Source organism: Accipiter gentilis, chromosome 18 (genome assembly GCF_929443795.1).
Source record: "Accipiter gentilis chromosome 18, bAccGen1.1, whole genome shotgun sequence".
NCBI lineage: Eukaryota > Metazoa > Chordata > Aves > Accipitriformes > Accipitridae > Astur > Astur gentilis.
In genome coordinates, this window is record NC_064897.1 from 25,108,029 (window position 1) to 25,133,553 (window position 25,525).

General features: G+C 46.3%; 1 protein-coding gene across 3 annotated transcripts in view; it reads right to left on the reverse strand.

Annotated features, from left to right (window-relative positions):
* Positions 1-25,525, reverse strand: part of SYN3 (synapsin III) — a 264,723-nt gene that overhangs the window by 171,830 nt on the left and 67,368 nt on the right. For all 3 annotated transcript variants that reach the window (XM_049822562.1, XM_049822561.1, XM_049822560.1), the window contains one exon: positions 9,909-10,409. In XM_049822562.1, the coding sequence (XP_049678519.1) occupies positions 9,909-10,225 (317 nt within the window). In that variant the 5' untranslated portion in view covers positions 10,226-10,409. The remainder of the gene's footprint in view (positions 1-9,908; positions 10,410-25,525) is intronic.

Consider the following 25,525-nt stretch of genomic DNA (forward strand, 5'->3'; position numbering starts at 1 on the left):
AAGCCGCATGCTCTGGAAAAGGACATATTTTCTGGGTGTAAGGGCATCAGACAAACATAACTTCTGCTTTCCGCCTCAGTCCTGACATGATTACAGGGCCACAAGAAACCTGATGCCTCTTCTTATGAAGTAATTTGGAAAGAATAAAAGCTTATTTTCCAGAGCTGCCATGAAACAGTCCCAGCCTCCCTCTGTGACCGTGGCTGGAGGAAGCATGTACACAAATTTCTGTCAGATATGGACTATATCCTTAATAGCAGCAGGGAAAAATAAATTATCAATTCACCTCCAATCACCTACATACGAGCTAATTCACAGAAAGCCCATGTATAACATTAGCGCCCTTAGGTGTCTGCAAGCACCTCTGTGAGCAAGGGATGCCAGCACTGATCCAAGACCGCAAACACACCTGTAAGACACTTGAATACCAGAGTTTATCCCTCTGGTGTCACCGACAGCTGGGACAGCTTGTATTGCATGTATTGCATGCAAGGGCTGCCTGAATCGGTGTGCTCCCCTGCACCTTCGTACTAATGCCCATAGTCTGCAAGCGCAGGGGTTCAGTCCTCATGGGGCACAAAGTTCCCCCGACGAAGCCTCGCGTGCCACCAGGCCCAGGGGAGGTAGAGCTGGGGCCAGTGGGCTACTGGCATGGGAGCTGGGGCCAGTGGGCTACCGGTACGGGAGCTGGGGCCAGTCTGCACCGCTGCGCTGCTCCTGCGCCGTGGGGAAACACGGCACAAGAGAAGCAACTCCCACACGTAAAACGGGAGCTTCCAGAATTGGCAGCGACGGGCCAAAACTCACAAGCTGCTTCTGTAAGGAGAGCACAGATCATCTTGCAATTTCTGTCTGTATGCTAAAATAACCAGTTACATCTGCCTTGTTCCCTTTCTGCTTTACAACAAAAGTAGGTCCAATGAGTGCTCAACCCATCAGCCAATACGTGTGCTCAGCACAGGAATCCAGGAGAAGCTATTTGTGCAGAGCTTGTACTGTCCTGGAGTTATTTCTTCTCTCTTCCATCTGCTTTTTTTCTCTCGGTGCAAAGAAGCATATCCAAGCTGCTTAAGAGGACTGCTTCAATGTTTTCCTCTGGGTCTGTAGGAAACAGAGACGTCAGGGACGCAGCAGGGGACTGCACAGCTTCTGCCAGGCTGGAAAATGCCAGGTGAGGAATAGGAAAAGACGCCCAGGCATTAAGCATCAGCTAGAGAAAGTGCCCAGGGAGCTCTTCACCAGGTACAGTGCCACTAGACAGCAGCCCATGTAAGAAAAGTATCAGGAAGGGAGTAGCCAGGAGGGACACGAGATTTGAAGTGATCGTGATGGCCTGGTGGAAGGCAGTGATTCAAAGCTTAAAGCTGTTCCTGCAGGTCCATTAGCTGGGCGAAGCAGAGATTGTGACACATTATGGAGCTTTGAAGACAGGCTGGTATTTTGTATTAAATTCAGAAGACTTTTTCAGGGTATCCTGTAAAGTGGCTCCTGTACGAAGCAATTTTCTAGGCTAGATAGAGATCAAAGAAATATATCTCAAATCTTCGTGTGAGAGACCTCAGGGGAGCTGATGTAGCAAATGTAATTGCAATCGCCGGTAGTATGTCTTGGAGTAACTGGGAAGCCATCCTTCAGACAAACAAGTAAGCCTGAGCCCAAATCCCCTGTGATGTGAACGAACCCAGGTACTTTTTGGGGCATCACTGTTAGACAGGGGCCTTGAGCTACAAACTCAGGAGCAGGCTTGTACCTTCACCCCAGAAATGGGCTAAGCACCACCGAGAGCGTGCCAAAGAGGGGCACTGGGATATCGTCACGGTAAATTCCTCCAAATCCTCTGACTGAGCTTGTGCCTCTGGAACAAGACACGACAAGCAAAGCAAGCCAAGCCACGCTTTGGATGGAGACTACTACTCATCTGGAGTGGGAATCAGCCTTTTCCACCCTGCGGAGGAAGGCCAGAGCAAAACATGCTGAGGAGAGGGGAAACGTGCGGGGCTCTTGGGGAGGGGTGGAAGAAAGAGGGAGAGAAATGGTGAAGAAGAGACCTGGGTAAATAAACCAAAAGGGATCCACGGGCAAATTCAGCAATTATCCGAATTATTTCCCTGGAATCACATTACACATATTTCTCTCAAGGCCCTTGGGAAAATAAGGGATGTAATTTCTTTCTGGATCAGCCTGGAAGAGGCGAGGCTGAAGCCCCCTGGGTTGGGTGTGGGGGGACCTCGGGGAGGGGGTTAGCCACTGTACGAAATCCCCGTGTCAAAGGGCCTGGGGGCCCAAGTGATGCACAAGGCACTCACTGTATGTCCGCATTGTCTCCTTCATAAAAGGGGCTGGGACTGGGAAAAAGGAGACAGTTTCCAGGATACTGGCCAGCAGCCGCTGGAATGCCCCGACCCCCCCAGCCCCTATGCGCTATAAAGGCAGTGGGAAGGGAAAGGGGGAGGAGAGATGCATTTGTGCCCTTTTTTCTTCAGGGGTGAAAACAAGGAAGGTTTTCCTTTCAGGGGCCAGCCCTCAACCCCTTCACTGCTTCTCCCCAGTTTAGCAATTCCCAGCTGCAAATAGTAAGGACTTTGGAGATGGTCAAGTCCTGACTGCCCACGGAAGAGAAAAATCACTCCAGAAATGTTGAGATCTGCAAAAGGCTGGAGCTTTTGTCCATATCTGCTTTGGCCCAGAGACCTTTATGCACTGTTCAGCTGTGGGATGGACTGATTGGTAGTTAATATTTATGCTGAAAGAGTACCTTGGGGCAGGGGTGGGGGTTGTCAGTATGCTAAAGAGGGTGGATAAGCACGATGGATGTGCGCTTTGACACCTCAGAAAACAAGGTCTGAATTACAGGTTAAATGGACCGGAGACAAGTGCAGAAAGAAGGAAAGGGTACCCACACCGTATGGACAGACAGGGAGGAACCAAGAGGTGAATCCAAGTTTTGGGTTGGGTCAAAAGGTAACCCTAAATACACCGAGACTTCGCTAGGAGCTCCACAAAAGTTTCAGCTCCAGCCCCGGGGTGCAGTATCGCTGTGCTCAGCCCCGGGCCTCCCCCAGGGCGAGATCATCTTGCTGTCGGTGCCGATACCGGTACCTGGCTTACTGGAGCCACCGAATCGAGAGCCAGCTCTGCTGCAGGTAGGTCCTCGGCGTCCGAGGTCGGGCTGTGGGAACAGACCGCCTTTGTTGCCTTCTGGGAAGAACCACAAGCCCCAGCCCGCTCTGGTTCCCGTAAAACAGCCCTCGAGGTGTTATTAGTTATGGGATCACATCAAGGAAAGAAACGCCTCTCCTGAAGAGGTTTGTATCGGGCTGTGATGGTGGTGGTGTTTTGTTTTTTGGTTTTTTTTTTGGATAAAGGAAGTCCTTGTGGTGAGGTCCTTGATGAGGCCTGATGTCCCACCCTACAGGGCTGGAGGGATTTTCTTGGCTTGAACGCACACAGAAAGGGAAGCTTTGGGGCAGGAAGGGAGAAGTTTTTGTTTTTTTTTTTTTTAAATCTTCTTTTGTGAGTCCTCCCTTTCTCTCAGGGAACTGAAGGCCTGTTTTCGGGGGAGACCTGGGTTGGCAAGCCACCAGCACTTTAACGATCGCAGAGACAACCATTCAGGCTGCTCTTTCTATTCAAGGAACTATGGAGTCCCACACAATACTGGCCTCCCAGCATCTTCCTGTGCCCCCTCCCGCTCATCAAACAGGGGTAGTCAAAGCCACCCCCCCACCCCCCCCCCCTTCAAGAGAAGAAACACTAGTTAGTGAAGCGCTATTGCTTTTGGGCACGGCTTTTTGTGCTTCTCCGAGCTGTCAGGATAAGAAGGACACTTTGCTGTAGGTCCGGTCCCCCACCCAGGCTACATCGCGGTCACATTCCTCCCGGCCACAAGGAACTTTGGGGGGGGGGGGGAGTGGTGGGTGGAGGTGGGGGGCTGCTTTAAGTACAGCATGAGGCAGCAATTTTCTTCAGCGTATTATCAAAATAGGAAGTCGCTGGAACGTTTCCACGTTGCTAAATCTAGATGGGATGGCCTAGGAACTGTTAGCGAGGGGTATCATTTTGTTGAGGATTGGGCAATATTTTATTCCAGCCCACTCCTGCCCTCCCTGAACCTGAGGAGCAGGGGAACCGGGCTAACTCCAACCAGCGCTGAGGCAGGGCTGCTGGCCTGCAGGCAGAAGAAATCTGGCTCACAAACCTTGAGAAATACATCTGAGGGAGTTTTTTTATCTTTTTAGTATGTACGGGACTAGGCAGGACATTCTGAGGTTAAATTCTATGCATTTATAGGAACTCTGGTAAAGCAATTAAGGTCCCAGATTTGACTTGCATTAGCATATTTATAACCTGGTGGGGAATGTTTTCCATATTCCTTGTGTCTATTTTTGTAATGATACTAATCCTTTACATTTCTGTATCACCTTTCATTTAGGAGCACTAGATCCCAAGTTGCTTTACATATGCAGGACAAAAATACAGGCAGACATGATGGTGATATAGCTGAAAAAGATTGGAAAGCAACATGATAAATGCAATTTATTCAATATCTTTGACAGCTTTACCTCCTTTTCACCTCAATGCCTGTATGCTACGGAATACAGAAACTCTTCATGCTGCCTCAAAGCATGCGCGCGTGTGCACACAGACACACGTTTAAGACAAACTTGCCTCCTCTTTCCCTAAAGGAAGAGAAATATTCAGTCCTGGGTAGACATGGCTAAATGATGAAAATCTAAGTTTTTTAGCCAGATTTGTGAAAATTTTACTTTTAAGTTTTTTTCAAATTATAGCCACATAGTTGCACATAACTTGTGAAACCTTAAAAGGTCACCCCTGTATAATAAAAGCTAATTCATAATCCTTTATTGTCAGTTATCACCATGTTAGATGATTTTGGTCTTCTTATCAGGAAATATAGACAAAACTTTGCAGTTTAACCTGCAAGTTTCTGAGGTCAAACTTGAAGTATCAATTCTGAACAAAATAATAATAACAACGATAAATGATAATGAAGTCCAAAGCCAAAAGCTAGTCCAAACCTTCCCATTATATTTAAATGAGTTAGGTACAGAGATATTCCTCTGAATGGGAGCCATAGTATATAATCTTCAGCCTACTGAAAGCATGAAATTACTCAAGACACTTATTGAATATTTTTGAAAAGGAGTTCCTTGCAAAAAAATTAGGATTTAGGAAGACCCATGTTACTAAAATTCAGCATTAGACTGTTATTATTGGACCAGTTACATTTTTTCGGACAAATGACATATTTGAGGCTCAATATTGTCATGTACTATCAGAAGTAAAAATAGTTGTATTTTAATAAAAAAGGCTTGATAATTTCTTCTGAACAGTATAAAACAGTAATCCTGTCAGGTCAGTCCATAATTAGAACTGAATCATTACATTATTGCTATACAAAGGATCATTTCAAATGTATTAAGAGGATTTCATTCAGTATTAATCACAGTTTTTCTCTTCCTTCGTCTTTAAAGTTTTGGAGACAGTATGTTCAGGCAGATTTGGCTGTAAAGTAAATGGGAAAACAATAATGCAGTTCTGTGACTCCTAAAATACCTCCTGTGGCTTTTTTTTTTTCCTTGTGAAACATGGCACAACCCTTGCGTGTAGAACTGCTGCACATAGGGCACAAGTATTTTGTGCAAGACGGCGTGTAACCCTGTTAGCACTTGGAACAGCCTGAAATGTGGGCAAAACACACCGATGGCTCTGAAAAGCGACATGAGCTATTTCACAAATGCAACCAAGATACGTAACAAATGCAACAAGAACAACTTTGTTATGCTGTCTGGTCCAAAAAGCAATGTTTTTAGCATATGTTGTTAACAGGAGCCTTAGCTGTTCTTGATCACTTCCCAAATAAGCTGTTTAAAAACGAAGCATTAGGCTAGAAAGCTGAGCGCTTTCGCAGAGGATGGGGGTTAACAATTCACAGTACTAAATCCTGTTTGATCTGCTGAGAAATTCAACCCAGCAGGAGCATGATTTTACTTAACAGCATGTCGGGCAAGGAAGTTGCCAGAGGTGGGATGTTTTCCTCCTGGCTGAGGTCGGGCTGCCGGAGCTGGCCCATCTGCCATTACATGGAGTCCTGCCATTCCCCTTCCTCACGGTCCCGCTCCCTTTTGCTGTGCTTTTGCACGTGCGCACGTGTGCGTGTGTTCACGTCCGAGCTCCTTTTTTTTTCTGGCAGCTGCTGTAGGTGAGTTGTGGATGCGTTTTTGGAAGTCTCCCAAGGCACAGACACTCCCGGCCCACAAGAAGGTGCCTCATTCTCCAGGCGGAGGCTACCCAGGTGAGATAAGTGCCATTAATGACCGTAGAGAAGCAGAGTTTTTCCCCTCCTGTGCCGATGCACAGACACATTCACTGCTGTGGGTGCCTCTGAGGACTGCCTGGCAAAGCCAAGAGCACGAGGGAGCCGTACAGATAGCGTTCTCCTCTCGTGCACATCCTACATGTGGCAGATTCACCGTGTGCTTCCTTGCAATGCGCTAGAGCAGGGTGTTGGAGAAGGATGGAAAATTCGTCAAAACATTGCCGCTTTAACAGAAAGCTGGGTGAGTTCCCTTGCTTTTAATAGAATGTACCTTTCTTTTACTGCTGCTAATGTGGAAAGCAGCTGATCATATTCTGTGGGGCTCATGTTATTTTTATAATACTTTGTCTTTGGAATAAACAAGAACATATTGCATGTCAGGAGTGGTAAGGATTATATGGAGGAAGACAGGCCATGGATTCCCATGGATGCTCTTTGCTTCCTCCAGACGTCTGAGAGAAGTTGAGTTCTATACTGTACCATCAGAGACACAGTAGCTCCTTAAAAATAGTCACTTTAAAAGTGCATTCAACATGCACTCGCCTATTCGCATTGCTGGAGCATTTCATCATGCACTTGTGCAACACCTTGTCCTAATCCACAATTGCCACTCTTTGCCTCTGCTGTAATACAAACAGTGGTGATAAATTAACGTCTGGCTTGGCAATATTGCTACAGTCTCCAATTATGAGAAAGTGTTTTCTTTTAGAGAAGAGACATCAAATGGCAGATTCCACTGTCTCTCACCCTTCCTGTCTGTGAACAAGCTAGTCCTTGTTGTAAACCCCACGTAACTTGCTGCGGGGGAGGAGGCATTGTGGAAGCCCCCCGCCCTTAAAATAAAGGTAGTGCTTTAGTTGTTATTTCTTGGGGATCTTTACTAGCAGAGTTAACTCTTTCAAAAGGAGAAGGAAAGGATTTCTTGAAAACCAAATACAAAGGTTTCACAAGTAGCAAGAACCAGAGCAGGCAGAGGTTAAATGCATTGCAAACACGATGCTTCTTCCAACCCCAAAATCACCAGCGCAGAAGTAACAATAGGTTGTTGTTCACCCTCCAAAGCCGGAGACTGTTTGCCTACATGATGCAAAGTGGACAGCCAGAATCCCTGGATAACCAGCTTCTTCAGCTGTGCTCTCACAAGGCAAACACTGCTGCCTCGGGACGGTCAACTTGAGCTCACGTTAACACCCTGGCTGAGACCAAGAAGATGACTGGCATTGCTCAGAAGTACCTTACCAAGAATAAACATCCACAGAGCCATGGAGCCACTGCTCTCAAGGGCTCACTGAGTTTCCTGGAGACACAAAAATCAACTGCCAAGTGGCACTCCTGGCCTACTGGAGTGGTAGCACTGGTATGCTCTCTCAGAAAGCACCACATACTACTTTCAGGCTGGGGAAGTTTCTAGGCACGTGTTTCTGTCTGTGCTACAAAAAGCCATGGAAATCTGTGGCAGACAAGGGTTAGTAATGCTCTTTCCTTGGTTTTCACGTCATACATATGTCAGGATACAGTCACGATGCATACACTAATTTTGTTCAGTGCTCTCACAACCTTAGGCAGAGGGAAGGCAGGGAGCCTTTGCAAACAGCATTATTTGGTGTCCACGAGCTTGCGGATAGAGGCAGAGAGCTGGGACGAATGAAAGGGGTCCCGCATCATGTGTAGAAACTGCTGAGTTACAGACAGTAGAGGGATAGCCTACACAGCAGGACATGTGGAGTGCTTACACGTGAGCGGAGGAGCGAAGACAGCACGGGTAGGCGTACCTCCTCTTTATATCTCCCAGCTGCTGCTGCTTGGGCAAGCTCAGCTCACAGACCACGAAGCCTGCATGACAGAACAGCAGCTGGGAGATATAAAGGCAGGGTTTTGAGTGCAGTGAGTATTTTAAGACATGAAAACACTGCAACAGAGTCCAACCCCTCCTTGTCCTTTCCCCTTTCCCAGACTACCTTCAGCACCATTAATCTCAAGAAAAAACTAGATCGGCCTTTGAGCTAGGGCTTTCCTCTCTGATTACAGTGTTTGCACTAAGCAGTGCCGGCTAAGCCCCAGATGCTAGAGCTCTGCATTAGAGGCCCTCCCTTCCCCAGCTGGAGGATGCTATGTTAAGGGACTGCCACCTGGCAGCATCTTCAAGGAACTGCAAAGAAGCCAAGCAGAGACGGAGGTTGGTGACCATCAGCCTGCTGGGACACTTGCAGGTGCACCGGGGAAGAAGAGATTAGGGTTGAGCCGGACTGGTGTTGCCAACTGAACTATCTGGTATTAGGAGGCTGCTACTATAATAAAAGACACTATGCCAGTGAAATGTTTGAAAGACAACCACCTTGTCGGGGACTTGCCCACTCCATTAAAAAGTTGTTTTTCCTTTGAGAAAAAGCCCACCGTTTTCCCTCTCTTACTTCAAGTTGGCTCAAGAAGCCTGACCTAGTTGTAGTCGGTCATTGCGCCTTTTTGGCTAAGAGCTAAGCTCTTGCTTTTTGAAGATACACCCGGAGAGGCAGGTCCCACCTTGTCCCCACTCTCCTGGGAAAGCAGAGGTGACGACTTCACTGAAGAGTAGTGCTGGATGAAAAGAATAAAATAATCTCCCTTGGCCAAGACCTGCTAACCCAACTTCTTTCATTTTGAAATCTTCAATATGGTCCCCATGCCTATGCTACCCTTTTTTTCTGTGTTGTGACAAGCTGGCAGACAAAACAATAAGCATCTCCTCAACACATGCTCAAGATTTTCCCCCAAATAGGTCTCTTGGCCATCTTGCCTAAAGTTTTCTAAACCAGCTGACTTTGAAAGGGAGCACACTGCAAGCAGTAAGTAATTTCTCTAACATTTTGGAAGACTTTAGTTCTTCTATCATTTGGAAAGTGTCCTCTGCTACCCAATACCACAGGAAACAAACTTCCATACCACAGGAAACAAACTTCCAAACTTTTGTTTGTAAACAGAGACCTGCATCAACAAGATAAATTTGGGGCTTAGGTGAGCCTGACAGTCTTTTGCCAATACCCACTATGCTTAGCAAGTAAAGGACCCTGGAGCAGCGAATGAACTCCAGTCATTACTATTAGTAGTAGTAGGCTTGGGTTATCTTTTATGAATTTATGTACAAATTTGAACACAGGGAAAAGCTTAAGAGAGAGAAAGATGGAGAGGGGAGTCCCTTTTCACTTCTGGAGCCAGCACAAGCAGTAGGCTAAGGTCCTGAACCACGTCACTAACATACCTTCAGCTGTGACCTCGTAGGACCATCGCTCGATGTGACAGCTCGGCTAAGCCTGCTGAGCCAAAAACGCCCTACGTGTGCTCATACATTGAGCCTATGAAGAAGTTTGTCAATGAGTACCAAATGAACATTTCTTTCAAGAAATATGAGAGAAAAGCCTACTCTGCCATTTAGGCAGGTCATTGGACAGACACCAACCTAGAGCCAGAGTTGGCGACCTAGATGTGAAAGTATCTGTGTACCTCCCCTGCAGATGCCCCGTGCTTCCCAGATCCCTCTCACCCCCCAAACTTTGTGGAGCTGAATTCAGCAGGGAGGACCGTGATGACTTACCAGTCCGTGTGTGCATCGTCGATCACCAGGAGGATCTTGGGTTTCTGGGCCACAGGCGGTGCGGGGCTGGCTGAGTGGTCAATTAGTCCTGCAGCCGCTTGTGTGGTTTGCTTCATGGCACTGGAGATGGAGCTGAAGATGCTCGTGCCAGTAGAGGAAGAGAGCGAGGGCTGCGGTGGCTGCGGGTGCTTTCTCTCCATGGCAGGAGAAACCGGGGAGCTCGTGGAATTGTCAGGGCGCTGCAAGTCCATCATGTAGCCGTTGGGCAAATTTGCCACGAAACTACTGTCTGAGAGACGCCTCCGGAGGAAATTCATTGTTGCAGTGCTGTGCGGAAACCTTCTCAGCAAGAGCGAAGCTGGAGAACAGTGTCACCGGTCCCCGGGAACGTTTCTGTGTGCGTGTAGGGTACCTTTGTGCTGTCCAGGTAGGCAGGCTTTCCCCCTTGAAATCCTGCTGGAGAAATATGCCTCAGTTTTTCAGCAATATTTTCTTTCTCTCCTGTGGGAAAAGAATAAAAGACACATACATGAGATACATAATGTGAGTCTGAGATAAGAAAATCTCCTTTGGCCTTTTAAATGGGTACCTTAATCAACAACGAGAGGAAAAAGGACTACTGGTTTCTATGCAGTATGCTACACTGGTACAGCCAAACAGATAGGACAAAATATATTTTGTGGCACTCTCTCATCCCAAAACATTTTCCGGTCAGGGCAGACTACCTTGCACTAGTTTAGGGGCTAACAATTCTATAACTGTTCACTGTGGGGAAAGAAAAATTATTCTGACCATAAGTGTTAATTTTCAAAAGAGAGACAGCTTATTTCTGATATTTTGTGTGTTGGAAATAACACGTCCTTGTTGCAGAGTAACCAGCAAATGATCCAACAGGGTAAAAAGTTGTATCATCTTTGGCAGGCTTGTAAGCAAGGCTCTGAATTTAAGGAACAAACATCCTAAATTGAAATAGCTTATAGAAAAGAAATAGTGGAAAAATCCCCATACACATCTTGATCAAGTTCAGTGGCAGCTTCAAACTACTCGTTTCTGTCCCTGCTGCTCTCGGCACTCAAAATTAGACTTTGAGCCAGGTGCATGCTGGTGGTTGCTAGACACAGCAGACTACCTGATTGTACAAGTTCACTTGTAGGATTTTTGCAAGTACTCAAAACTAGTTTGGCTGTCTAATCTTCACATACTTTTTTTTTTTTTCTGTTGTTGGGTTTTCTGTTTTAACAAGAAAGGTCTTTTACTCTGCTCATCTTTTCCAGTGAGAAAATGAACACTGTGAAATATAATTACTTGGCTTTTCTCCCTTGACTGAGTACGATGACTTTATTTTTACCCAGAACACTACGTTTTTCAGTAGTTAAATAATCTCACAGGGTTAGTTGTTACTTTAAAATAAATTTTCACCTGCAGGCATAGCCCAGAAATGAGTTTTCCCCAGTAATTCCCCAAGACCTTTTATCTGCTGAGACAGCCTTTGAGTCTTGACCAGAGGCTGGTTGGTGAGATTTAGGGAAAAAGAAAAAAACATATTGCTAGTAAAACATAAATATTTTTCAAGACAGACATAGCCACAGCAACAAAAGTGAGAGTTATCCCATACATCAAGTGAGATGAGTCACATGGATTCCTGGTATCATCGCTAAACCATGCCCCGACCCCCTTGAATCCTTTTTGAATGAGCCCCCTACAAACGCTGGAGCTCCTTGCCTTGACCTGCCTGGTTTGGCCTCCCTCACTGCTCACGCTCTTGTCCCAGTCTCCAGTTGCCTCCTGACGGCAGGATATTGTATTTTCCCAGTTGGTCCAAGAGACCTCGGTGTCTGCGAACCTTCCTCCTGGACCTGTGGCTGAGAGCTCATGGAGCAACCAAACAGCTTGCTTAAAACAAGCTATCGTTTATTTTCACCTACAGGGATTTACGAAGCTTTAGAGACAGAGGATCCAGACCTGTCTATGTCTGTACCTCTCTCAGCCCCCCGAGCCTTAGGGAGGCTCGGATGAGCCTGCCTGGAGTAAGCGAGCTACAAAGGGCCCCTTGGCACATGTCCCCCAAATCTCGTCATCCGTCACCACCCCGATCCTGTGGGCACAGGATCCATCTGGAGCAGAGTGTTCCCTGCTGAAGCTGCTGACATCAGCTTATTAGAGCAATTTTTCTTTTGATTTCTCAGCCCTGGCAGTACAACTCCTCTGACTTTGCCGGAGCCTGGAGGTAGTCTTTTCCCAGGGAATAGCTCAGGAAATCTTTAATGACTTCCTGCCACATTTACAGTCGATAACGTATCTCGAGGCATTGTGCTGACTTCCCGCCTGGTCCTGGCATGCCTGGTGACTTTACAACATCAGCAAATGCATGCACTGGTGAGCACTTCAGTACACGGTCTGTTTATGCAGCAGCTGTTCCAAGAAGCAGGTAACATATATTATCCATCAATTACGAGCCAGCTACTTACCTCATGCATATATACACACAGCACTTGGCCTACTCATGTCCTACCACAGTTAACTGTGAGTGCCAGCAGAGAGCCAGCACCAGTTACCTGTCTGGGATGACCAGAGTGTAGAGCCTACAAAGACTTTGGGGGATTGGTATACTACGGGCTGGGTAAGAATGCACTGCACTGTCCTCTGCTCAGGAAACTGTGTTTTCTACCTTCCACAAGACAAATAAGAAAAATCCCCTCACTTTAATGCCAGTCCACTCAAGAGTAGGTCCAGTCCTGGTTAAGAGGAGCATCCCAGAGATCTGACTACCGTCGGAAGGGCTCCGCGTGACTATCCCATTACTGCGTACAGCAATTAGGCAGGCTCTCTCGGAGGACCTTCGCGTTACCTGGCAAGAGGTAGGACGTAATTTCCATACCAGTCTCAGGAGAAGCGGTTTTAGCACAAGATACCTGCTCCTTGCACAGCATCACAGGGAGCTGCCGGTTCCTGCTGTGGCAGCTCTCAGCCACGGGAGGGAACCTGGCCCCAGCCATACAGACTGGACAAGGCTCTTTCCACAAGCCGGTATCCTTGGGACAGGGTCCAGCAGGACTTGCACACCCTTGAAAATGTTTCTCCCCCACTGCCAGGCGCTTGCATGGCTGCTTCCTCCTCTGTGAGATTTGCACTCTCCAAAAGAACGTAGGCTCCTTGCAAAGCACTGGCAAGTAAAGCGATGGGCAAATATCTCTGCTCTGCCCTGTGGAAGAAGGGCATAGAGGCACGTGGCATAGGATGTCCCAGGGCTGGGAAGGGGCAGAGTACCCAGCGATGCTCCTGGAAGGCACTCAGCAGGTTTCCTCTGCAACAGGGCTTCCCAAGTTGTGCCCTTCAGGGTACTGTTTAGAATAAACAATTTATCATACCTACTGCAGGGCCATGCCCACTTGCCTCCTGGACACTTTTAAACTGTGATATTTACAGTGACCCATCATTTTTTTTTCCACTGGGGGTTTGGTAGCGGAAGATGTTGCCCAGGAGACACTGGGAACTGGCAAAACTCTCTTGTCCAGAGCGTTTGGGACGCTGCACTGAAGCTGGCCTTTCCCTCTGCTGGCTGGCACTGCCTCGAAGGCTGCGAAAACTGGGCTGTGTGCCGTTGGCTCGGGAAAGAAGGAGAGAAAACCTAAGCAACTGATGTCACGGGGAAATCTCCCTCCAGCAAAGCACGCGGAGGCTAAATTCAAATGGGATGACACTGCTGCAGCGGAGAGTAACGCCTGGCTCCGCTCTGGGCGGGGGGATGGCAAACCCGCCAGCAACTTTGACTTCAGGTCTGTCAAAGCGATGGCACACACTGTCCTCTCAGTACCTACGTTTTTCTAATGAGCTGGGTAATGCAATTAAAATAGACTTTCTCTTTTTTAAAAAATGAGGTAATCGGTGGCTTCGCTGCATTGATTTATTGATTGCCATTAGTGCCGCCACAGAGACCTTTTCTGCAATGGGAGCTGCGTAAACTGCCTGCAGATTCCTTTGCTTACTGGAAAACCTCACGGTCTGCTTCTGCATGATGCACACTTGCTGTTATTTAACTTCCAGCAGAAGGCACTTTCATACAGGCACAGGCTGAGTAGGTTAGGAGCTCATTTTCCTACTGCTTGAAACTCCCCGTAGACATCCCGAGGGCTCAGCAGGTCAGGCCAGATCTGGCTCTGTGCAGCTCTCCCAGCACGGCATCCACCCGATGTATGTATAGGTCAAGCAAGCAAGCAGGGCTGTAACTTCGACAAGGCCAGGAGCCAACAGCTCTTTCAGAAGCAAGACAAATCTGCTAAGTGATATTTTGTCACTCCAGAGCCACAGGTAGGAGAGCTGCTGGCTCTACACCATCAGGTTGTACCTTGCCTCTGTGCACACCAGTATCTTCCTATGGCTCACGTGGAGACAAGTCGCCTACTTAACGCTGTGCCAGGCACAAACCTGCCCAAAGGAAGGCCCGTAGTTCCCTGCACGGCTGAAATACAGCCCATGGGCTGCTTCCAGGTGAGGTAGAAGCTCCTGTTGAGTTCCTCAAGTTGCAACACAGCAGCTGCCTCCCAACCACGCAGGAGTAATCTGCTGCTGTGTGAAACAGCTGCTCCCGAAAGCTAGCTGGGAAAACAGTGGGCATCTGGGCTGTAGGGCTGCAGGTCGGGGATCGGGGCTGTATTTCAGGATGGTGAAAAAATAAACAAGGCACAGGTGAATTAGTGAGTCCTGAAGAAAGAGAACAGGCAGGAGGGAGGGGGAGAGGAGGAGGAGACTGCACAAGCAGAATGGGAGGAGGTAAGCAGGAATCGGTTTAACCAAAAGACAGTGTGGGAACGTGGAAATCCCAACTATGAGAGCACAGACGGGGAATCAAAAGGAAGCAATGTGAGCAACTAAATGAAGCAAAGGCAAGGTCAATTAGAGCTGACCTTGAAAACAACAGCAAAGAAGCTGGCACTGTCAGCCCCACACTAACACGCAGTTAAACTTCCTGGCTGATATTTTCAGAAGGTCAAGAGAGGGTAAGTAATCTGCTCCCTCAGCACATTGACAGCAGCCAGGCACCTACCTACTTTTTCTCAGGGATATACTCCACAGAGATGCAAGTTATTTCCGAAAACCTGTTGACACGCATTAGAAAACAAGGGCAAAACGTTCACTTAAACCTCTTGCCGAATTACTTTCTAATGTGCGGTAGCATCCAGAGGGAACCAAACCCAATTAGCTGATATCTGTTAACCGTGCTTAGATTTCCCCTGAGCTTATCTACGCTGTCAGGTAATGAACTGACATGACCATGCCAGCCTGCATCCGATTCCTGCTTGACAGCCTCAAGGGAGCAATGCTGGGGGTGGCAAGATGGAAAGCCAACATGAATGTCAACAGTTGAGGTTATCCTCCCACCTCGCTGTAAGGGAGCCGCACACTTACTTTCTGGATGGAAAGATGAGGGGATGCTCCTCACCTGGTACTAATACCCCTCACATCCATTTTGTGGGTAGCCATTAGCATACATTAGCATTTTAAGATATTCCCATGTGTCCCTTTCTGCCTTCAGGCATATTGACACACTGTGGGAGTGGACTTCTGTGGAGGGACAGCCATGTCAGGGAGCTCCAAATCTGGCTAGATGGCTTTCCACATGCATTTTCAAAAAGAGAAAAGCAAGAGATTATTCATTATTGTCAGGCTTTCAGTGTTTCACAATAAATGGCTTCAAAATTCCCAAGCTTGACGTACCTTGTCATAACTTGGCATTTCTAAGGAAGAATTGAAAGCAGAATAAAACAATAAGTTCTGAAATTAATCAGAACTTTTGTTGGGTTTTTACATCACTTGCCACAGTTTTGGACTCGAGAAGCTCACGTGTTCAAACATTTCTCGGTATTTTTCAGTGCAAGCTGAAATTCCACAAATCAGGAAATTAAAACAATAGGGGTTAGAAAAAGAAAAGGAAGAGGATAAGGATACACCCCCCACACACACTCCCATTTTTTAAACTGAAGCATTTGCAAAAAGCTTAAGGATTAGAAAGACCGCATGCCATCCCAAAGAAGAGAGGAAAGCAGAGAGTTTCCATGCTGGTGTTCAGTTTGCAGAAAGCTTTCCCAAGCGTCAGCAATGCAGTACAGGTCTAACATAGATGCTGGTGGAAATTTTCCAAAGTATCTAAAACTGCAGCACAAATTCCATCTAAAATCAGAGGGGTTTGTGCATGCGGCTGCTAGAGACTCTTCTGGAAATTGTGCATCTGCTATGACTGACACCGGCAGAGCTGCGCTGTCGCTTTGAGGGGGTTGCAAGAAGTCAGGACCCTGCAGCTGGAGGGGTTGGCAGGGTAGGGGAGCTGAGACAGCATGCCAGCAGGACAATGATGCTGCCCAGAGCCAGAGTTCCCTGTTGTGTGTTACACAGCTGCTTGCCGGAATTTCACTTGCTTCCCAATTTTTTTATTACCTTTCACAGCAGTAGTGATTTCCTTTAGAAATGGGCTCTTCAAGGATTTTTGCAAGAAGTCAGTGTCTTGTACATCCAATTTCTCTGTTTAGCGCGATCCTCAGAGATGCCAGGAGGTCTCGTTGTCAGAAACGAATTATTTCACAACGTTCAACATGCTTCATTAAGCCAGTGATATGTATAAAGGTGCAACAATTCTCTTGTCTTATTGCTGCATTCTTGTAGACCTTAAAAAAATCCCCTCTACTTTCTTGGGTAGCTGTTTAGCTGGAAAAACCTAGGCTTTGCAAATCTTACTTATCTTTTCAGTTTTCAAAGCTATCAGTGCTTTCTATGTAGCAGTTTCACCATAGGGTGTTGCCTTGTCTGGTCCTGAAGATAACGGGTGTGTGCATACTAAACAGAGTGCAAATGGTACCATTCCCCAAAAGCTACACCCAGCACAGAAAATGAGTTAGTCTGTTCCTTCTTTTGCCTGTTATTTCATAATAACAGGCGAGGAAAAGAAGGAGGAAAAAAGAAGAGCCTAAAATGAGAAAATGTCATTGTAACATCATCAGTCTTTTAAGTAGATTGCAAAGGAAGATGACTAAAGCCATTAACAATAGTGAAAAATAAATCGGAGTATTATGATAATACTCCATAGCTTTAATACCCCCAAGAACAAATTATGATGTGCTACTTCTTGGAAACAATACATTATTTCCTCATTTTATTCTCACTGTGGAAATCCGGTTGGCACCTAACAGCCACAACGTTGTCTCAGTGGTAATATCCCCTTCTCAAGGAGCTTAGGGAGGCCTTTTGTGGCCTGTCTCTGTTCAATATCAATACTTGCTTATCAGCAAAGCCAGACCCAGCTCAACTGGCGTGGGCAGTACGGGGCAAAGAAATCCTGTGCTAATCCTTGAATACTATAGAGCCATCTCCATCTGAAAGTCAGCTGAGTTGGCATACTGTCTCCATTTCTTATTTCCCTGAAGTATTGTGGTCATTCCCACCCCGAGCAATAGCGACACTAATGCTTCCATTAAGGCTAATACACACATGCCAAAGTAGATCCTTACAATTATATTAAAGAAAAGCAGGAGACACCAGTACAAACCGGAGAATTTGTAGAGATAAACGCTCTGCATGTTAAGCAGATGACATTATAAGAAAGAAGCAAGCAGGGCCCGAAGCCCCCATTTTCTTCCTTCCCAGTCTTGGATCTGACACAGTTCACGTTCTGTGTTTGAGTCACGCTCCAAGTTTCCTGCAGTATCCACACAAGTCCTGATTTCATGGTGATAAGAGCGAAAGCAGTCCCAGACACACCATTAATAGAGCAGGGATTTCCTTCAGCTGAGAGACGCATTGCTTTGAAGAGTGCTGATCTGAATAAAATCAAGAAGCTGGATGTATTTAATATGTAGGGCCTGCCAATATCCATTAAGACTCATCCGGATAAAAGACGCCTAAGGGACTGACAGCTCACAGGTTCTCAGAGGAAAGTGCAGCAGTCTGCCCAGTGCTAATGGGGCTCCTGTCTTGATTATGATCACATACTCTTCCTCATTGCTATGCTGTTTTCTTTCTACTGTATTCCAATTCTGTCACAATAGACTGGTTATTCAAAATGCAGGTAAATAGAATATTTTGTTACTATAGATTTAACTAGATATGTTGGGGGGGGGGGAGGTGCTACAGGTCATGAAAGGGAAGAAACAACTCGCTAAGACGTCATAATACACACCAAATAGATAATTATCAATTAATTGATAATAAGAAGGTTTTTCTGTTTGGAGCACAAACTGTATTGCTTTTCATATGTTTGTAAGACAAAAATGGATTGCATATTTCCAAATAACATATCTTCAAACACAATACTGCAATTCTTGCATCAATGCTTCTAACTCACTTTAAAATGCCACAGAAAAATTCAATTTCTTTCCCAAATGTTCTATGCTTCTGGGGGTTAAAAAGTTCTCCTTCAAACATCTGAAGTCTTCCAAACCATCTGTAGTGCTAGTACACTCCATCTAAGTTTTGCTGCCATTTGCATCCACCCCTTTTCTCCCCCCTGCACCATTCCAGACACCACCCTATCCCAGTTTCCTAGATTTTTCCCATATGGTGAGGAACTCCTTATAATATTTGAGATTTACTTAACCTGATGGTGCGAACAGCAGATACCTGGAGAAATAAAGCCTGTAATTTGCTTTTGTGCGGCAAGGTGCTCATTTGCTTTCTGGCCGTACACACCTATCTCATGTAGCAGCACTTTAATACAAAGAGAAGAACAAGCTGAGAATTTGAGCACACTTACTGATTTATTTTGATGATGGAAGAGAAAGACAATGTTTTTCTGCACTCTGGGGAAGATTTCTGACACTACTGTAAGATGGCTTGATGACAAATTCTTTCATGCGATGTAGAAGTGGTAGGAGATTGGCTAGACTATTCCTCCAAAGAGGCAGAGAAAATGGGGTTTGGTAGACCTTCACCTGGAGCACCATAGGGATCCTGCTAGCTATATCTGTCTCAAGCTTTGTGATGACCAGCTCAAACTGTGCTGAGTATTTGTAGGAGATGTTTTTCTTCATTTTTTTGCATCATTACTATTGATCACATGGAGACACGTGAAAAGCCGTGTGGGTTTGTGTAATACAGCCCTTTTGCTCGCACCATGTACCCACACACTTCTCACCCCAGCAAGGGTGACAATCCTGTCTCCCAGAGCTGGACTGAGCACTCTAGCTCTCGTACCGTTGCCAGTGCCTGCTTCCCAGCTGCAACCTCCCAAATGTCCATGAGATCCTGCTCTAGCATGGTTGCAGGTTGGAGCTACAAGCCAAATATATTCACGGTGCCAGCAGGAGCCTGTGCAGGACAGTCAGTGGGCGAGTGTTTCGCTTCCTTAATAAAGCATCTGGCCACGTTTCAAATGCCATCTGTGTCAGCTCCGTAGGAAGACTGTGTTGACAAAGAGTTGTATCACCAGAGGTGCACTGCTATGATTAGAAAGTATGCTTTAAAAGCCTAATAATAAATTATTTCACTAACTCTCCTTTCTCAAGTCGTCTTCCCTCCTGGTTCCCTCCTGCTTGCCTATCCAGTCTTTGCATTCATGCTGGATGGTGTAGGAGCCCTCCGTAGTTGGCTCCAATCACCAGAAGCTATGTTTAGGCAAAAAGCATCAGAAAACATAATATATGAGTGTGGGAACCGGAATAGATTCTGGACCCAGACAGAGTCCTGAGAGAGTAGGCCAGTGGGCTGGGCCCAGACATAGAAATAAAGCACAACACGACTTTAACAAAGTCCTCCGTCATCAGCTCGGGGAACGGTCACTCAGTGTCTGTGCGTCGGTATCCTCATTTAAGACGACAAGCTTTGTTTTGTAGAGTGCAGAGGTATTGTAAGGCTCAGCTCACATGCCTCCATGCTGCACCACTGAACCAAGCATGAGCAGCTTCAAGAGCTCTGGTTCCCCTGCTGATCAATAGCTGCATTACAAAGCTTTTAAGGGTTACAAAATTGGTCAGCCTTATTTAAGAACTCAAGCACCAAGCCTTTCAAGGGCTGGCAAATACATAGCCACCCTAAGTGGAGGCGGGGGCTGGTAGGGAAAGCTTTCTTGGAAAAAAAAAATAAATATGGCACTTAAAACTGTTTTGTAACTGGGAACGTAAAGGATCGAGCCACACAGCTATTTTAGTTTCTCCTTCTCCCATACTCACAGAACTTCTTTCCCAAGCCTGGAAAGGAAAGAAGGAAAGGGAAGAGGGGAAGGGAGAGCAAGCGGCAGCTCTGCAGCCCGAGGAGGGCACGGCGCGAGGAGCTTGAGCGGCACGTGTCGGCCTGAGCTCTCGCTGGGCGCACACACAAATACGGCGTGACTAACCGGGTACAGAGAGCACGAGCATTGCAGCGGGCAGAACAGCGATGGGGACATCCCACAAATCTCAGGCAGGAGTTATCCAAGAGCCACCATTTCTGCTTGTGGACCATAAACATCTGTACATTTATACGGTGAAATAGTTTTCCTACCCCTCTGTGGCACAATCCCTACTTGATCAGAGCTAAGCGGTGCAGCCCCGTGTGACTAAAGCTTACCACTTTTACTGTAGATATGTATTTACAGAAAAGAAGACATGTCCAAGAGCAGACTGTAAGATCAGCTGAAGAGTCCAAAACAAACTCAACAGAGCTCTGAGTAATAGCTAGGGAGCTGCCTCCCTCCGCTAGCTTTATTTTCAGCTCTTGCCCAGACCCAGTGCCGGAGCCCTCAGGTTCATAAAGGCCAGCGGGTTTAAAGCTTTGCACGTTGGAACTGGCCGCCTTGTAACAACTACATCAGTTTGTCAGCCACCATTTGGGTTAAGAAAACCAACAAAACCCAAACAAACCCCGGGGCACAACTTCTTAGCTTTAAGATTTCAGAGGCTGGCATGGATGGCGAGGTGTTAACTACAGCAGGCTGAGGAAAGTATGTTTATTCCCCGCAGCTTTGCACAGAGCTATGCGCTCATGGAGCCTGGCCTCCCCCTGTTAAGATGACGAGCCAAATTCTGCCTGCGCTTACACTTGCATATTCAGTGTTTTCCATAGGCTTCGCTGAAGTGCAGAGCTGATATTCTTGCATGTTGCAGCATGGCAGTCACTGCATTAAAACACACAAAACATTATTCTCTGCTTCAAGATGCACACAAAAGGAAATGAATCTTATGGTCTTTGTGGATAGAAAGAGCGGTTCCTTTCTCTGTGTTTTTTCTTATGGACTTTTTACTTTGAGCAAGTCACTTAATTACTTTGTGCCTTAGTGTGTCTGGTTGTATAATGATATTTCTGTTAAATAAGGCATGGAAAGGCTAAATTGGGTCAAGTTTGAGAGAGACTGAGATGCACGGTGATATAAATACAGATTGCAGAGGTGTTCTAGAATATACAAAGTAAGCATGGCAGCTGTTTAAAATTAAATCTACCTGAAAACTGTATTACTTTAACATGAAAGAATATACAGACTTCTCAGCTCAAATGAGAGCTGCTAAGGTCACTGGATTCCAGTTTCAGAGCTGATCACTGCAAAACCTGTTGTGGATACCCAGATGTTAACTGTGTAAGAAAGTAGTGCATGGGTGATCTTTTATAAGCCAGGTTAGACACAAGGACCTCTGTCCCCTTTCCTATCTACTCCAATGCAAACACAGTATCCAAACATGACCCAGTGAGCGATGGGGTTATGAAAACCTGGTATCATCACTCAGCTCCATAGAGGTAGCTGATCACCTTCACATGTTGGTGATAGACCTTGCACATCCACATGTATTTTCCTAAGAACCGCAGAAGAACCCTGGTTAAATCACTTCATATGGAAATCCACACGTAAAACCAAGGCAAGAGAGGGTCATATCGTGAGCACTAATAATAACGTACACTGCATGATAGCAAATACATAAAAGTCCTTCGCTATTATCAGCTTAATCACTTGCTCTCTTCTTGCTTCAGCTCCCCACCATTAGTATCTCATTCCTGAAAGAGGATAATTGCTTTGGATCTCTTCAATTACTACTAAAGCACTGCAGAGCACTTGTAAAAAATCAAATAGATTTGAAGACTAGGATCATTGAGCTCAGCCTCCCATGTAGTGCAGCTTGTGTAGTTTCTCCTGCTGTGAGTTTATCATTTCTGATTGGAAAACCAACTCCAAGGCTAGTTTGTAAATACTCACCGCTGTGGTCCAAACCAGCCCTGTATCTAAGCCATCGCCACTGCAGCAAGAGCAAAGCAGCAGCTCCCTGAAAGCCAGAGTGAAGAAAAGAGCATTTCATCCAGCTGCGATGATCCCCCAACTTCAGCATGAGCTGAGTGACCATATGATATCCCAATGCAAAGACACTTGCTTAAGCACCCCAGAAAAGCTCAGATGTTCACGCCGTAAAGCAGCAGCTGCCTCCTGGGCAGCCAAATCTTGAGCAGCAGCTGCTGCCAGCGCATCATCTGCAGGGCTAGGCAGTGCCTGGCAGCCATCCCTACCTGAGCTGATTTTTCAGTTTGCGCTACCCCGAAGGTTGAACAAGAAACATTGCCAAGCAATGCAGGAGATGGCAGCTGGTTTGTCAGATTTGGCCCTGCCTTCCCTCTGCCTGTTCGTCACTGAGCCTCACGGCAGATCCCATCGCCTGAGGTTGCTGCCAGCCCCGGCCCACCAAGCTTTCTTTGCTGGCAAGCAGCAGTCAGGCTGCAGACTTCGATCAAACTGTTGGTCTTTGCTGGCATCTCCGTGCCATCACAGCACCTACCTGATGCTCCTTAATACTAATGAAGCAGCAGCAGGAACCTTCTGGCCAGAGAAACTGTGGTGGAGAACCTAGTTAGTAACTAAGTATTCCCCACCTAGCAAGTATAACAACTGCTCTGTGCTAGCAAAGAAATGTGAATTTTGCCAAGAGGAAGTGCAGAACTTGCTGTTAGTTAAAATGCACTCCCTGGCTGTATGTTGGGTTTTAGAAGTGCTCTTTAGAGGCTCACAAAGATTTATTGCTGATGATTATTCCACCTCCCCTCCAGCTGCTAGCACTGACCGTACCAAGGAACAAGCATGTGCTACGCTGTCTTTATAAAAAAAAAAAAATAATCAGAGTTTTTCTTGCCTGCCCATAGCCCTTGGGCTCTACCACTAAACATAAAAACATGCACTTGGGAGGTTAGACAACTAAAGAGCCTATTCATTCTTCACCACCTACTCTGCTCTGGGAAAATATACTGGTCTTACAGCATTGTGTGGAGGTAACTAGCTATTGCTTCTATTAGTCCAAGGTGTGGGAGGCTCTAGAGAAAGTCACAGTTGTAGATGCCTCACTAAGAATTAAACCATGTTGGTGTCCTTTCTGTTTTCAAGCCAGAGGACAACTACCTCAAAACTAGCTCAGGGTCCTCAGCACATCACAACCATCTAACAACCAGAAGGAGACAGACACAGACTGACAGAGGCAGAGCTGAAGGTGTAGGTTCTTCCAAACATAAGCACTAAGGTCTTATCATCTGTGGCTGTATGGGAGGAATTACAGCACAGGGAGACATATGGAGCCGGGCTAAGATTGGTCTGGTTGAAAATTTTTATATTTTTAAGAGTAGGTTGAAAACCAGACTGCTCATTTCAAATAAATTGTGCCATTTCAAAATATTTTCTGCTCCAAAACAGCACAACAAATATTCCAAAATTTCTTGTAGCAGGTGTTGTATCAAATATCCCATTCATTTGTAGGCTTTCTTTTCCAAACAAGTTTTCAAAGATGGCATTTCCAGAGCCTGTTTCACAGCCGACAAGCTGTGGTCTTTCAGTGGAGAGATGTTGCACTGAAATGTTGCTGGCTGACTACTTCTAACAGTGGGGGACAGATGAAGGACCATTATAAGGTTTGGATATCACAAGTTAACAGCATGTTACTGTTATTTATTCCAGGCAACCAAAGCTGGCCACAAAACTTTTCTGTCCAAAAGATGAAATGCCACAGCAATGCGGATGCTCATGTCGTCTATCTTCCTCCGATTACTGCATTACTTTTACTGGAACATTTACCAAACTCCAATATTGTATGCAAGTCAGCAGAACAGAGCGTACAGAAAAGCTCGCAACGCTACTTATTCAACTGGCAACTCTCTCAGAGTCAATTCCTTCCCTTCCAGCTCAAGCAAAATTCTCATCAACTTCAATAGGATTCTTGCTGAACTAAAAAAAAAGTTTGGGTTTGGATGTGAACCTTCTCTCTTTCTGACCGCAGCAGAAGGCAGATGATTTTGCACGGCTGGCATGGCTTTTGTGGGAGATGTGGCCGCTCTGGGTAACTAAAGGCACTGTCCTCTTCTTTCTGGGGGTCGCTCCTAGGGAGGGGGCAACAGCGAGGCAGTCTGTCCGCGGGGCTCAGCAAAAGAGGTGGCACTTTCTTTCAAGCCAGAGGCCTGCGACCTGTGGCCAAAAGTCAGAAGACATCAAAGTATCTTCCTGGGAAAAGCCTGCCGGCACGTTAATAGGGATTGTCAGCTCCAGCCCTTGACGGGCGCCGTCCCCTCCTATGCTTCGTGTTTCTTAGGAGCCGGCGCATTGAATGGCCTCAAGAAATTCTCATACATGAAACTGCCCCTGTGGGGAACAGCGGGGGAAGCCCTGACTGAAAGGCTTTCTTGAATTATTAAGGTTGCCCAGAGTAAACCAGGGTAACCTTCATCTTAATTCCTGACAGCCTCTTTCAATTTTATTATAAAACAGCAACCCCCTACCTCGCCTACTCCTCTCTCTCCTGTTAAAAGGGACTTCACAAGGCTGCTGAAGTAAGAAAAGCCTGCCTGCAAGATTAACTAAATACACACAGGCCTATTTTAGATAGATGCATCAAGCTAAATACAGCAGCCTTCAGCTGCTGGAGGGAGCGCAGCATTTCATCCAACCCCTCTCGCCCAAGCGCATTAATGCTTTAGCAACCAGAAGGGAAATACAGGCACTGAGTCTCATCTTCAAGCAGCAAAACCAAAAACTTCGGGGCTAAAAAAAGACCAAATGCTCCCTAACGTGTCACGTTACTTGGTTTTGTCAAGCTCACTTCAGAAAACAGCCGAGCGTGTTTCCCTGCCCACGTGTTGTCCCCACAGACCCTGGCAGCTGCCGGTGATGGGCACAGCACATCAGAGGTGCACGCAGTGACTCGGGGACAGAAACACCCAGACCATCACCTCTGGGACCACGTGATCATTCCTTATCCCAAATTTCCATTGTTTTGTCCACTGCGCTACAGCAGTGCTTAAAAACAACTGAGCTGGGCTGATAAGTTGAAGGAGAAAACTCCTGATTTTCTTGACTTCTTTCTCTGAGGAGGATCTGTATTTTCTAGCATCTTCCTCTGGAGTTTATCAGCTTGTTCTGCAGAGTCAAGCAAAAGTGTTTCTGCAGCCAGGAAGGTCTCTGACATGATCCTGGGCTGCGATGTTCCACAGGACCCTTCAGCCTTTACTCTAAGCCCAGCGAGTTACAGATTAAAGTGGGGGAGGAAAATGACAGCGTAACAGATACGTTCATTGTATTATACAAAAGAAGACAACCACACAGAGCCAAGACACTCTATATTGAAAATAATACATTTTATCCAAAAAAGGAGTGTTACTATATTTTAAATAACAGATTTTAAAGGTCTGAATCATCTTGGAGC